The 15,671-nt window shown below is 37.6% G+C and overlaps 2 protein-coding genes across 2 annotated transcripts in view; both read left to right on the top strand.

Moving 5' to 3' along the window:
- megf10 (multiple EGF-like-domains 10) overlaps positions 1 to 3,554 on the top strand; it is a 41,128-nt gene extending 37,574 nt beyond the window's left edge. Inside the window, exons 18-22 of the mRNA XM_053340516.1 lie at positions 944 to 1,059; positions 1,152 to 1,275; positions 2,048 to 2,092; positions 2,180 to 2,389; positions 3,391 to 3,554. Coding sequence (XP_053196491.1) covers positions 944 to 1,059; positions 1,152 to 1,275; positions 2,048 to 2,092; positions 2,180 to 2,389; positions 3,391 to 3,554 — 659 coding nt within the window. The remainder of the gene's footprint in view (positions 1 to 943; positions 1,060 to 1,151; positions 1,276 to 2,047; positions 2,093 to 2,179; positions 2,390 to 3,390) is intronic.
- A 5,081-nt stretch (positions 3,555 to 8,635) lies between these two features.
- LOC128380260 (long-chain fatty acid transport protein 6) overlaps positions 8,636 to 15,671 on the top strand; it is a 12,837-nt gene continuing 5,801 nt past the window's right edge. The window contains exons 1-4 of the mRNA XM_053340003.1: positions 8,636 to 9,114; positions 10,255 to 10,458; positions 13,190 to 13,348; positions 14,559 to 14,683. Of these exons, the coding sequence (XP_053195978.1) occupies positions 8,637 to 9,114; positions 10,255 to 10,458; positions 13,190 to 13,348; positions 14,559 to 14,683 (966 nt within the window). The 5' untranslated portion in view covers position 8,636. The remainder of the gene's footprint in view (positions 9,115 to 10,254; positions 10,459 to 13,189; positions 13,349 to 14,558; positions 14,684 to 15,671) is intronic.

Genomic DNA, 15,671 nt, shown 5'->3' with positions numbered 1-15,671 from the left:
TGTTTCTCTCTCTGTAGTGTTTTAAAAGCACCTGAAAACAAATATTTGATATTTCTTTGAACTTAAATATTGTGATATATACAGTAACTGATTAAAGGTACTCAGTGGAGTTTTTTGACCACTAAGTGGCACAATGGAGCAACGTTTCTATAAATTCACCCTCCATAAACGAGGCTGCACATGGATGCACACAAGCTGGCAGCAATGTGACTCATAGTCTTATCAACAGTTTCACACTGTTCTACTGGATTGACAGTTGGTGGTAATAACATACCAAGAAACTGGAAATGTGCCAACAATAGCAGTGAAGAAGACTGCCAGCAATTACACCTGAAAATAAGCAATGTAGCTTTTAAAGTACTTTTTAAAATGTGCTTTGCAGATGTTTTTGAGGATGGAAATGCACTCTGTGTACAGTTTGTGCAGTATGTTATGTATGGCAATATACCTGTGACATATTTATTGTTGGAGTTCTAGGTTTGATTTACATTAGTGTTGTTTTATGATGAGAAGTCAAAAAACTATGAGCAACAAAAGCCAACACAATAAAAACAGTGAGTGGATTTTACTTAAGAAGACTATAGCCTGTTTTAGTTTTCTTGCACATACTATTGTAAACCAAGATATATATATAAAAACAGGAAGTTCCTTTGGTTACAGGAAGTGATGAATGTTTTGTTTTGACAGTCTCTTCTGTAGTATTTGCCGCTTTTGGACCAAGGGTGGAGGCAAAATACAGAAGAAAAATTAGCATTTTATTGACAGTATACCATACAACATACAACATGCACTAGAGCTTCACTGGAACTGAAGCCCATTTGTTTCTTGATGACATCACAGGTTGACATGCTTTTAATTATAGGTCTCATGCTGGGACGGCAGGGTGAACTGACTCATACAGTCCATCCTGGTAAAAGTTATTTTCATCTTGTTGATTTTTCAGATGCTCACCCACCAACATGTGAAGGTCACCCTAGCAACTACTTCTCCAACCCCAGCTACCACACTCTGACCCAGTGCATCAGTCCCACACATCTTAACAATACTCCTTATGGAAAGGTAAAGAATACTCCAAGGGGAAAGAAATGTGAGAGTAAGAATGAATACTGTAACAACAACGATGTATCTTCCTCTTTAAATGTCCGTTTTAGGCCAAGAATAACCAGATGTTTGTGAACTTGAAAAATGGGGAGCAGAGAAAGAGAGCTCCTCTAGCTGACCACACTGGCACACTGCCTGCAGACTGGAAACATGGGGACTGTTTCAATGAACTGGGTGAGACATTGAATATAATAATATAACATATTTTATACTGCTATTCCACATCCCCCCTATACATCATAATTCATAATGTTTAGAGGATTCCAAAAGCTTGTTTATTATAGACCATGTCCCTGAGATAAATAAGAAATTCAAAATTGACACAACATTCTATTCTATATTCTTTAAAATTGATACAAGAAATAAAATAAAATAAATACAAAATACAATAAACACAGTCTCCAAATACTATATACAATAAACAATAAATGTATAATACATTAGTGGGAGTGGGAGGTACTGGGAGATGTGGTGTTGTACAATCTGATGGTCTAAATTATGTAAATAAATCAAAATACAAGCAAATTGAGAAACAGTCACCAATGTTAGAACACCATTTATAAAGAAATGTGCTACCAATACAGAAACTCTACAAAAACATGCCTGGATCTATATACTGATATCAATATTCGGGTACAAAATATGTTTTTATCTTTCAAATCAAATGAGAAAAAAATAACAGTGATTCAAAAAGTAGCACTCAGTATTTGGGTTAGGGTTTGGCTGTCTGTCCACACAGATTAAGACAATTTATGATGGAGAAAGATCTCAGTGTCGGGGGATGAGAAGTGTTCTCATCTGACAATATGATGAGCAAATGTGCTGTATTTGCTTAAATCCAGTAGTGTTGATGGATGATTTTCTCTAGTTTTTTAAAATGACAATAATAATGCATAATTTTACTTCCACCATTCACTGATCTTCATTTCCTTTCCTCTCCACACAGGAGCATACGGAGTTGACAGGCGATACATGGGCAAATCTTTACGAGGTACATTCTAGAAATCTAAAAATAAATGCTAAATTGTTCAGTTTAATATTGGTGTTCATGTCAGCTCCTCTGTTTGGTGTCATCTAGATCTGGTGAAGGGAACGCCCTATCATGCCAGCTCCTGTTCCCTCAACAGCTCTGAAAACCCATACGCCACAATAAAGGACCCTCCACTGCTAATGGCCAAAAATACAGAGTGTGGCTATGTAGAGATGAAGTCTCCAGCCAGACGGGATTCACCGTACGCTGAGATCAGCAACAGCAGCCCCACCAATAACAGGAATGTCTATGAAGTTGGTGAGAAACTTAAATTTATAACTGAAAAATCCTGTTAATCCAATATTTCCTGCTCAGTCATTCCAAACATAGGTCCTTGGCTAGTTTTACTGCCACCTACTTGCTTGAGCTCTTAATTGTCTATCCAGTTTATTAGTCTAGACATTGCTAGCTTAGCTGGATGAGATGCTGAGAGAAACAACATTTTATCTCTAAAAGTGAGAACATGAAAAAATCTCATTACCTTATTATGTACAAAGTTACTCCTCATTAAGAGGAAAGTGCAGTTGTATAATCCTGCTAAAACTGTAGTAGTAAACTGCACTATATATTTTTTTACATGAACATTAATGAAATGACAAGGTGTGTGAAAGGTTTTACTCATAGTGAACCCAAAAATTATTACCAACTCTGTGATAGATAGATAGATAGATAGATAGATAGATAGATAGATAGATAGATAGATAGATAGATAGATAGATAGATAGATAGATAGATAGATAGATAGATAGATAGTGATTGCATCATAAAAATATAAAATATAAATACATATATAACTCTAGTACACACATACAAGCCCAAACACATCTCACACATACCCATGACCACATACACATTCATACCCATAAAAACTTAAATATGTGTTGAATACTCTAAAATATAAATATATACAGTCAAGCCCAAAATTATTCATACCCCTGGCAAATTTTGACTTGAAGTTACTTTTATTCAACCAGCAAGTTGTTTTTTGACCGGAAATGACACAGCTGCCTCCAAGAAGATAATAAGCCAATGTACAAGAGGCATCATTGTGGAAAAAAATATTTCTCATCTTTTATTTACATTTGAACAAAAAGTGGCATGTCCAAAATTATTTATACCCTTTGTAAACGGTCACTGTGACAGTTTTTATTGATAGTTGTTATTACTATTATTATAGTTGTTTTAAACAAACGGTTATGAAACAAACATAACAGAAACATACTTGAATTATTACCAACTCATCTGTCTCTGGCTTTCAGAGCCGACTGTGAGCACCATCCATCCATTTGGAAACAGCAATGGCCACGTGCAGCTTGGCCAGGACCCGTACGATCTACCAAAAAACAGCCACATCCCCTGTCACTACGACCTGCTGCCAGCCAGAGAGAGTCCCACCTCAGAGCACAAGGAGCTGGAGGAATGAGCTCACACAGAGACTCAGCTCACACAGAGAGCAGCTCACACCTTCATGTGCAGCTCCAGCATTGGATGCTCCACAAACAGGCACACTTTCTACCCACTACATACTTTCACTTATTTTATTACTGTTATACTTTGACTCTATCATTGGAATTATGTATTATGACTTTTTCTGAACAAAGTGGGTATATTATTGTGTATAAGACCTTGGAGGTTAGTTTTGAGGTACAGCTGTTATTTTCTACAGCCGTTTTTAAACTGCAATGAAGTCTTCGTAGGTCATTCCACACACGCGTTGGGGGGTGGTGGGGGGGCGGCGCCTCAGAATGCTTCCAATATGTCGTCATTGCCCACTGCCTCCCCTCTCTCTCTCTCTAAAGTCTGGATGTTTGGCTTGTCTTGCAGTGTCAACGCAACTACATATACAAATGATAACAGCACACACTTTCACACAGTTTTGGAGCAGTCATGTTAGAGTCATGTTAGAGCACAAGGTTCCACACGTAAAGCTACTTTTTACACCTACGTGCACCTGTCCTATCATTGCCTAAAGTGGGCATGACCCAATTCTGACAAGAGAAAGGCTGTTTAAAAATAATGTGAGACAATCTGACAAGCAATCATTCTGAAGCATACTGAGGCATTTGCATATAACATTGAATACCAATCAAATCTCTATTTTTGTAACAACAGTATTAGAAAAGTGGCTAAATTGATTGAATATTAGCAAATGTATCAAAGATTAGATGTTTGTAGACGTGAGGATGAGCAGATGTCAAGCTGCTGACAGCGGCTGATATATATGATAACGAGTTTGACATCAAATTGTTGGATTAACCAAAGGTATAAGTGCCATTTAAACACTTTTTATCAGTGTAGATTACAGAGACCATTTTCATTGTAACATTATTCCATTTTTTATTTTAGGTAATTTAGCGCTCATTCCAGATCATTTCCTTTTCAATTAATCATCACAATATAATCACAAGTCATTTATCACACAGTAAACAGTAACATACTGTTTAGTACATGTACTGAATGATCAACACCACCACTCACTGACTCCTGTTTCCATTTATAATAGTTCTCCTGAGCTGGACGTTCTTCCATACAGTAGTACATTGTATAGTTCTTTGTTCTCAGTGTGTACTTTGTTTACATGTTTATGTATATTTCTTGATGATTAATTTATCTTGAAACCCCAATGCAGTCCATTTGAACTGCCCCAGACCCCCATGCCCCATGTGACCCATGAGCATCAGGTTCACTGTGAGCCCATATCATCTTTGTATTCACATGCAATCTGGATCTGGCTATTTTATCTGGATCAAGCACATGTTAATGCAGCTGTAAATGTAAGCAGAATGCAGTGTAATCTGAATGCTTCTGGATCAGACAGACTACTTCTATAGATGGTGTGATTCACTGTGTGATCAGATCTCAGCCATGTATGAATGGCCACAAATCTGCTCTGCCTCTCCCTACTATCTCAAACCATCTGTCAAAAAGCCTCAGATGACTCCTGCCTCTGTAGAGGAGAAGTAAGTTCTGCTCAAACAGCAGCATCACTGCACAACACTCTCTGAGGAAGTGCTACAACACAGAGAGCAAAGAAGAGGCCAACTTTCAAGCACTTGTCCCGCCCCCACAATGAGGACTATTTTAATTAGACGGAAAGTACCTTTGATTTTCTGCAAACCACACTCTGTGAAACCCATGTTTAAAGGGCTGCAGAAATATATATTTGTTAACAACTAATGAGTGGACACTGAAAAGATACGATTTGTTGAATCATGAAAACATTTGTGAAAAACACCTAATATTTTTCTGATGATATCACACCCAAATAGGTTAAATGCATTCTTTTTTTGTTGCTTTGTTTGCTCATTGTGTTGAAGTACTTAGTAATGTTTTTAGTGTTATGCATGAATTGAGTGTTATTAAAAACATTATTTAAAGTTTAAGGTGAGAGGAGATGACACATGCAGCATGGTGAACGTTTTCACCACAGCACGTGAAGGAGTTTCATCTAAATGTGTGTGTGTCAGTGCAGTGCTGGTCAGGAGACACTTGTAGCCCTCTACCACAGCAAGAACCCCCTAACCTGAAGTTTGAAGAATCTTTGGATCCTCTTCATTTTGTTTCCACTGCATAATACAAACTACAGCATTTCCCATTTATTCCATTAAAAAGGCAGAATCAGTACACTATATACTAACAACAATAAGCCATTTTCACTGAAAGAACCTGTAATTTAGGACTTTCAAGAACCTTATGAAGTTTCGGTATTTCATAATATGTTTAAGATATATAGTTTTAAATGGCAAATGCAAAGAAAGTAAGCAGTTTTAGGAAAGACAACAATGGAAAACGTGGCAATAATTGTTTATTTTCTTTCTTATTTATGTTCAGATGATATGTGAAGAATCCATAGCACTTCCACCAACAGTCGAGACAAAAGCAATGGAACAAAATAATTAGGGTTCTGCAGTGGAAAAGGGATCATATCATTTTACTCTGCATTACCAGCTGCCTCCTCTCACACACATACATTTGCCTTCAGTTTCCCCTCCTGAGCAGAGGCCAAATTAAGTTACAAGAACTTATCCCCAAAGCGGGTGAAATAAAGGCGGAGCTGGTTGTCATGGATACACTTTATGTATTGTGAAGTTGTGAATTCATGAACTCTACTAGTGACCACGTTTAGAATGAAGAACCCAACTAAATATGTTCGCTGAGTGTGATAACAATTCCAAAATGACATCATTACATCTTGTGCAATAGTGCCTAATACATTTACTGATCTGTATTGCTGTGCAATTCAAAGGGCTCAACACATCTAAATGTAAGCTTAAGCTGGACCTTGGCTTTGTGTAAGGATCATTGAAACAGCAACAGTTGACATCATTAATGTGTAGTTAACATGATCATATAAATGAAGGAAATAGTTTAGAATAGTGATGCTCTATGATTGATTGAGAATGATTGTATGTGTTTTGTTTCTGTCTCCGTTATTCTGAATGGCTTCAAATAGCAAACAGTCTTAAACTACTCTGAGCCTATTTGAAATGTTGTAAAATAATGTATATAATGTTTGATCAGTTCTGATGTAAAAATGTTAACATCACCCAGTGTCTTATTACAGAAACTGAAAACTGGAACAATTGTGACATTTGGTTTAGCATGGAACAATTCAGACTCCTGTCCTCATCACACACTGCATTTCCTTGTTATCTTTTTGTTATCTTTTCCCTTTCTAATCTGTCAGAGTGCTGTGTATTTCAGTGGCCACTAAAGATGTTTTACTCTGATAGAAATGCTTGTTAACCAAATACATTTTTAAACAAACATCTGTTTCTATGCTCTAACTGGTTCCTTATTCCTCTAGAGGGAAGTAGAATCATTTATACAGCAGCTACCACTGCACATTTGTTCCCCTATTAGTTGACAATGTAGCCATCACCATGGGATTCTATCTATTACACTTTTTGGGGTTTTGTTTTTCATTATAGTGCTGTTTGTGCAAATGCTTTTGAATAAAAAGACATAATATGGTGAAATAGTTTGCCATCTTGTGAAATTTGTGAGCCTCCATGTACTATATTTTACTAAACCTAAAGTATACTAATAAGTGTTAAATGTTTGAGAACATATTTATTTTCCCAATATGAGAGTATACTTGCAGTATATTTATTGAAAGCATGTTAAAGTACAGTTTCTTTCACAGTGCTATCTATATAAACTATTTGTAGTGGACTACTACTAAGTATACCAACTTAAAAACACAACTCAAGTTTTAGAATACAATATTTTCCAAGTGCAGTAATGCTTGTTCAAGTCAGTTTAATCCTGTCTAGGTGCTTTGTAAAAAAAAGTTTAATAAGTGTCCTTTAACAACATATTTCCAACAAGTTTCTTGTTGTAATGATTCCTCCTGTTCATACTGACCATTAGAAGATCTCTTCATAATGTATTAACAATGGAAGTGATGGAGGACTAAATCCACAGTCCTCCTTCTGTGTGACAATGGATTTAAAAGTTGATGTGAAGCTAATATGAAGCTTCAGCATCCAAATGAGTCAAATCTTCATCTTCTATGTTTCAACGTTACAGTGTTTTTAGTACCAAAGTTCCTCTTTTTGTTACTATACTTCCACCACAGCTCAACAGGAAACACTAAGAGGGAATTTGATGGTAAAAAGACTGTAAATGTGTCAGATATCACTTGATATGACTAACTCACACTGATGAAGCTGAATAGAAGCTGATCATCTACTTTTAAATGAGTGTGTGGACACTGTGGATTTAGTCCTCCATCACTTCCATTGAAAGCACATTTGAAGGAGATCTTTTAATAGTCAGTATGAACAGGAGGAATGATTACAGAGAGTTCATATGGACACATGACTGCTGCTTTAAGACAAACCTAAATTGCAAAATAATGGTTTAATGAGGAAGTAACTTTTGAGTTTTAATTACCTTTACTTTTATATTGTTGTTTGGGTGTTCTTTCATAATTAAATCTAGTTTTGTGTTGTTTGTATCTATGGTTACCTTTGTGGGGATTTATTTCCTGCATTTTGATAATGAGCGTTGGTTAATTGTAATGCGAGCACTGTCACTTCCACATTATGAATGATGAACCTATGATCCAAATAGGAACCAAAGACACAACTAAGGATAAGGCAAGTTAGGTAATAACAAGGTTTACTGTGTCCATGGTTCAAATGGGGGTCCTTAAAAGATCAATCACAACAGGTAACCAAAGCAACAGGCAGGTGATCATAAAGTTATTTACAATACATTTTTCCATCCAACATCATCTTGACTTGTTTTGTATGTTCTGGACATTTTAGCTGATCATTTATCAGAGGGTAATAAATCAATCTACAGGGGCCCTCAAATAGTTGGTAGCGGCCCTGTTTAATCTCCAACTTAGCTCATAGCTCATTGGCTGTCATAGGGCTGCTGTGATTGCATAGGCTAATGTAGGGCTATCACAGGCTGCAGGTTTCCTAAGGCATGCGCTATTTCTGCCTCTTATCTACAGTTGTGGAGCAGTGTGGAAGTGAGGAGCAGCGTCAACATGATAAGTGTGGCGTTAAGCAGCGTTTTAGCAGGATTACTGGCTCTTCTTCTCTACCAGAGAATCATTTATCCTTTCTTCTGGGTGGATTTGATTCATTACTTCAAACTCCGGAGTTACGGGAAGACGTTGCGGACTCGTATGCAGCAAGGAATCATCACATACCTCGACTGCTTTCTCCATCAGGCGAAGAAGAACCCGAACAAACCTTTCATTATCTACGAAAACCAGAGTCTGACCTACCAGGATGTGGACAGGAGAAGTAATCAGTTTGCGAACGCATTCAGGACGGAAGGCTCTCTGAAACAAGGAGACATTGTTGCTGTGTTGATGTGCAACGAACCGGACTTTATGTGTGTGTGGTTGGGATTGTGTAAACTGGGATGTGAAGTCGCGTTTCTCAACGTCAACATTAAAGCCAAAACTCTTCTTCACTGCTTTCACAGCTGTGGAGCTAAGACGCTTGTTGTTGGCGCAGGTAGCTACTGCACGTCCGCTCTCTGCTTGTGCACACAGTTAGAGAAGAAGTTAAAACACTACTTGCTCACTGTTCCTCTGTGAGCTATTTAAAGTCATCTTAACAGCTTTCCTGCTGCAGCCACTCCCCATCTCTGTTGATGGGGAGTGGCTGCAATTTACACACATTAAGTTGTTAAATAGAATGATAAATCACACATTTGCCTCAGCAGGGCCAGACAAAGACTTTCTTAGGCCTTGAATGAATTCAGCCCCCCCCCTTTAAGTTTGGGGCCTCAGAATTTGGACAGCACACCGTTGTGGACAGTTGATTTCTTTTCAGCTCAACAGGGAAACACAAGACTGTAAATGTGTCTAAATGACTAGCTCAGACTGCTGAAGTCTCAAAAGGGAACATGTTTGTTGTTTTAAGACATATTTAAAATCGTGAACTTGTCCTTTTCCCTGTTTTGTGTAAATATAAAGTAGAGTACAGGAGCTTCAGGAGGCTCTCTACTTGTGAGGGAGATGCAGCAATTGTAACATAATTCTCTGTCCTATATTGTACAGTAAGACCTTTTTGAAGGGTAGGCCGTCATGGTGTAAGTTTCATCACATGTCAGAGGCTATCAGTTGTGCTGATATGTGACAGGTAAAGAGCAAAGTACCATGCTAGGACAAATATATGTTTGGAAGGTGTGCAGCCCTCAATCAGAATGATATGATTATATTGACTTTTTACCTGTTAAGTGTTAAGGCCAGTCAATGATCATGAAATATGTTATCTACACTTCTTTTACTGTCCTGATGCTCACCTGATATTCACCTGTCAAGCAAACACAACACATAAAATACAAAGAAAGGAAATATGTATGTTTACTGTAGAATATCATTTTACATTACTTGTATGTGTACTTTAATGTCTGTCATTAATGACGTAAACACAATGACAACATCACATCTGACTACAGTTAGTGCACGTCAACGTGACACTAGAAACTCAGATTAATTAAGCTAACATTGAATGCCCCTTGTTGGTTGCTTGTTACAGATGGAGGAAAACTTATTTGTATCAATGATTTGAATCAACAGCTGTATCACATTGTTGTTTACTAGCTTCATGAAGTAGTAGGTAAATTACTTATTGTGTTGGTTTATCCAGATATGGTGAGTTTGGTGGAGGAGGTGCTACCTGACCTGAAGAATGACAACATGGCTGTGTGGGTGGTGGATCACTCATCATCCTCTGAGGTTTTCAACAGTTTACTCGATAAGGTGGAAAACATGTCTGCAGAAAACTTAAGTGATCTTCCTAAGGTTGACGTCATGTCGAACTTCCTCTTCATCTTTACTTCAGGCACCACAGGTACTGTATGAGTGTTGTATTCTTACACTTAGTACATAACTTGGAGATGGCCACATTGCACTGCACAAACGCTAACAGACTACTCTAGTAACAACGTTATTGTATTTATTTTAACAGGCTTTTATGAAGAAAATGGAGGAAGCACTACTTAGATCAACAATATGATGACTTTATTGTCAGCCTACACGGAAATTCATTTTGCAAGGCAAATATATCTGTGTAGTCAGCGCAATTCAAAGTGCTTTACAAAAATAAAATAAAAAGAGTAGAAGAACAATTCAAGTTATTAAATAAAAACACCAATGTATTAGTATAACTATTAAAACCTTGAAATTAAAATAAATTGAACACATATTTAGGCATTCTGAGACAGTACACAGATTAAACATACAGTTGACACTTTTCATATCTGGACAGAACACATCAGGCAACCATACATATCCTCAGGATTTAGATCTCAGTTTAAAGTACACTGATCTGAGTTATGTGAGAGGATAGACAGAAGATGTATAAAAGAATTCTTCAGTCTGTTGCGTTTAAATTGAACGACTCTAAAATTCCTATTGGAAGGCAGAAGTTGGTATTCCCGTTTAGCAGATGCAGGGAGTCACAAGAGATACTGTTAGCAAGTCTGAGCATGCTCTTGTTGTGAGCTACTTAAAAGGAGCGTGTCACAGTTTGGCCTTTTATCTTTGCATAAATTCAGATTTGACTGTATAGTTAAGTTATAATAATCTACAATAGGGTGGTATCCATCATGATGCTACACAGGTATGTGTATGAAGAGACTATGTGACATAAGTAAGGCAAATGAATTCCTTACAAACATTTTTTTGTAAAAAGACAGACCAATGTGTGTCAACAGGTCAACCAATCTCTCTCTCTCTCTCACGCACTCACTCACTCACTCACACTCACACACAAGATGTGTTATTATTTCATGCACAAGCAAGCTCCCACATTACACCTCCAATCTCTGGACAGCTGAGGGGGCGTGTCCTGGGGGCTGTTATGCTGCCGTCAGACTCTAATGGTGCTTTTCCACTATACAGTTCCAGCACGACTCGACTCGTTTTTTCTGCGTTTCCACTATGGATAGTACCTGGTACCTGCTACCTTTTTAGTACCTGCTCTGCTGAGGTTCGATAAAACAAAGTCACAGCAGTATCACGGAGCCGTGCTATGACGACCCTGTCCACATTGAGTAGGTACTTTTTTGTAATGGAAAAGGTCCTTCCTGGAACCGTGTCGTGTCGAGTCGAGCCGAGTAGTGCTAGAACTGTATAGTGGAAAAGTGCCATACGGTGCAGACACTGGCTCCAAATTATGTAACAAAAGCAAGATGGCAGCTCTTGGAAAGGAGATGCTTTGGCTTCACTTCTGGATTTGACATTTTCATGCTTTTTGTGCTGTCAACAAATTTCATGTTTGGATCCAAACCAATAATGAACTGATCTACTAACAAGTATTGTTTTTATCTAAAGCCTAATATATATTATTGTCTGCCGTAGAGCTCTGCTGTTGTCTATTAACTATTAAAAACATGTCAATGAAACAGCTCCAAAGATTTAAAAAATAGTGATAAGATAGCAACACGCCACTACGTATGTGCATAAATATAGTTCTGTTTACAGAGCTTCATTAGCTTGTTGTGCTACATATCACAACCTCTTGACTTAGTACTGAAGCTTTTTGATAAATGTATAATGTAATAATTATAATATAATGTATAATCAAGAGGTTGTGATATTTTTTTCTCCAACATTATATTTATTGAAAGTTAAAAGCAAAATAAGAAAGCGTGCATCACAAACATACACATCATATCAACATAATACAAACTGAACCAACACAGAGTTTGTGATATTCAGTAAAACAAGCTAGCAGAGCTCTAACTGAACCACACTGTTTCACTTTGCAACGAGCCAGATGGGTGTTTCACTAACCAAGACCACACCATTGGTATTTAAAAGTTTATAATTTCTTGCATTTGGTGAGAAGATTAGGGATCAATCGGATGAAGGTCGATTACATTGGGATAATTGGGGTGGAGGACAGGGACAAAAGAGGGTCAATCACCAGGACATGAAGAGGAGCTGGAGGTTAGTTGAGACTGTGTGCAGTGGGATGGTTGGAGTCAGGGGGAGGGATGAACGGGTGATGAACGTTGGTGTTGTGACATGGCTGGAGTGACTAGGAATTCTGGGGGTCTAGACTAAGAATGGGGACACGGCACATTTTGATAAGCTTTCAGCTTCATCATCCCCTGTGGTTCTTATAATGAAAATAGGAGAACGAGAATTACTGAGGTGGAATGACCAGAGACCTGGAACAGCTGAAGGTTGAACCCAGTATTTTCTTGCCGCGAGGCTACAGTGCTTATCCACTGAGCCACCATGCTGCTAACTGAGAGAAGAGAGAGGAAGGGGTTTGGGGGAGGGGGGTCATGAGAACTGAGACAAAAGGGTTAGACTCGCCTATATAGGTATATACAGGTGCTTAGTGAGGCACAGAGGTTTGGATTAGTATGAGAGAGTGAAGCATCATCTTGTTCCTGAACTTATAACTTCATTTGGAGCCATTTCTAAACAAGCTACAGTAACCACCATGGGTGCAGCACAGAGGAATAAGATATGTAATCTATTTGTTTGTTTTTGTATAAAAAAAAAGAAATCCTTTAACAACATATGAAGCATTTCTGCTGTAACTGTTGTGTGTTATTCTCTTTCAGGTCTCTCTAAGGCAGCCCGTGTAGGTCATCTTAAAGCCATTATGAGTATGGCCTTCTTTCAAATGTGTGGAGCCACATCTAATGACGTCATCTACATCACTCTTCCTCTTTATCACATGTCTGCTTCGCTCTTAGGGATTGGTGGATGCATACACCTTGGTAAGAACAGCTGTACTGTTATCAATGTAGAATTTAAACTCAAGCCTTGGAGCTTCCCAAAGGCACTCGTTTAAGCCTAGATGTCCTAACCCTAACCCTAACGCTAACCCACCATGTCCTTTTCCACCTCAACTGACCATCACTCTGTAATTATTGAACTGGCATGTAATTAATACTTATCTTCTGTTAACATACATAAAGCACGTTTTTTTGAGTTATTGGTTCATGCCACTGTCCTACAAGGTCTGTGAAGTAGCAGAAGCAAATCTATTGTTTCTATTGTAACACTTTATTTCACACAAGTGCATTTTTCAAATCATATCCTAATATGTGACTTACAAGAAGTTTGGAAAGAACAAACAACTATTTATCTGTTCAGTCAGTACTTAACGTAGCTTGTCTGGAAACTTTACTGTAACATCCAGAAGTCATTACCTCCTGCTACTGTTCACCAAGAAATAGTTGTAGCGTAGCTTCTGTTAAAAAATAACAATACTACTACTTATGTACACAAAACAAAAAAGTTACAACATGCAAATCAGTAACATTTACTGTACAGGTGTAAGTTAGTCAGAAGTGTAGTTTTGAATTTCCAACAGTCAGACTAACTGTTTCACTCTGCTTCCAGTCTTTATGCTAAGCTAGGCTAATTACATTCTACAAAATAATCCTTCCTACATCTGAGTTGGAAATCACACCCCATCCCCTGATGATTGGGTCATTGTAACCATTTGTCTTTTGAAGTATCAGGCCTAAATATGAACCAGTACAAAAACAAAGTACAGATTTAGTTTCTGCAGCTTTAATGTTTCTTTGTTGTATAATTATTTGTTTGGTTTCTGTGACTGTCCTTCAGCAAGCTGTGCTTTCTCACGCATTAACTGCAGCTTAGAGACTTTGGCAGCATATGATTCTAACTAACACACAATTCCTGGAAGATTTTCCATTTATATTCAGCACATTGTGAGATCTAGGGCAAATGCTGAAGGAAACCAACATAACCACGGATATCCTTTTTATAGGCCTATAAGGAATTCTCACTTCCTCTTATACCAGAGAAAAGGCTGAAACAAACAAAATATACTATAAATAATTTATATTGTTATTGTTGTTCATAAAGTATGTATGAAGCCAGTGATACTATCCAGTATACTAACTTACACTACTCACGATTTTTCATTTTTTCTCTATTCTTTCCTTTGGATCACAGGTGCAACATGTGTCTTAAAAAAGAAGTTTTCTGCCAGTCAGTTTTGGAAGGACTGTGTGAAATACAATGTGACTGTGGTGCAGTACATAGGAGAGCTCTGTCGATACCTAGTCAACCATCCCATGGTAAGAAAACATTTCAAATCAATTTCTTCATCCTAAACATTCAAGATTTGAATTGTATAGAATATGTATACACCATAGTTTGCAATAAACAACAGTAAAATCATTTATAGCAGTGTAGGGGGAAATTTTATCTAAAAAAATGGGGATTTACAAAATTTGGGGGGTATTTAAAAATAGTTCTTAGTGTCTGAAGTTGCTGTTTAAATGTAAAATGAGCCCAGATTAAAAGGCATACAGTAATTTCCTTGTGTAACCTCAACCACCTCAACCACCCAAGCACCGTCTCATTCATAATAACTGTCTACATATTCTAACTACAATAACTGCAATAACAAGCACATGAAAAGCCGAACGATGCAGGCCTATTCTCTTTAACAACTAAGATTTTATTTAGGAAGAGCCTTCAGTATAAACTATTAGATGACAGCATAAGATAATGATAATGAGATCATGACAATATTTAATGGGCTTGATCTAATTAGGTTAAGCAAAAGTTGTAAATGGGAGATCTCCTACAAGTCAAAACTAGTCTAACTTCAATGATTCTATCATTGCAGGTCTGATGCACTGCATGCCTCGGGTCTTTCAAAAAAATGATAGACTAGTAGCTGCAAGTACTGTCAAAAGAGCCAAAATAAGCGTAATATTTCTTCTTTATCGATGTAATTCAGCAAGACCCTCATGTAGGCATTAACATTAATGTTACATCTTCCCCAGGCTCTTTACAGGCTTCTCAGACACCAATGGAATTTGGTTTCATTCAAAAGAGATGGTTTTCAGACACTTTTCTTCAGGACCAAGGTCCTGGATTTGGCTGGCTTGAAACTCATTTTCAATAATCCTGCCACTGATATTGCTGTAAGGCTCTGACCAGAGGTTGACATGTGCCAGATGTGGACAAGGAGCTCTTACATTCCACTTGTGTATTCCACCTTGACATCATGTTCTTCACAAAGGCAAACAGACAGTGATATGGTATAACTAGTGA

This window comes from Scomber japonicus, chromosome 19 (assembly GCF_027409825.1).
Source record: "Scomber japonicus isolate fScoJap1 chromosome 19, fScoJap1.pri, whole genome shotgun sequence".
Lineage (NCBI taxonomy): Eukaryota > Metazoa > Chordata > Actinopteri > Scombriformes > Scombridae > Scomber > Scomber japonicus.
Note: the sequence above shows the minus strand (reverse complement) of the source record. Positions and strands in the feature narration are given on the sequence as shown.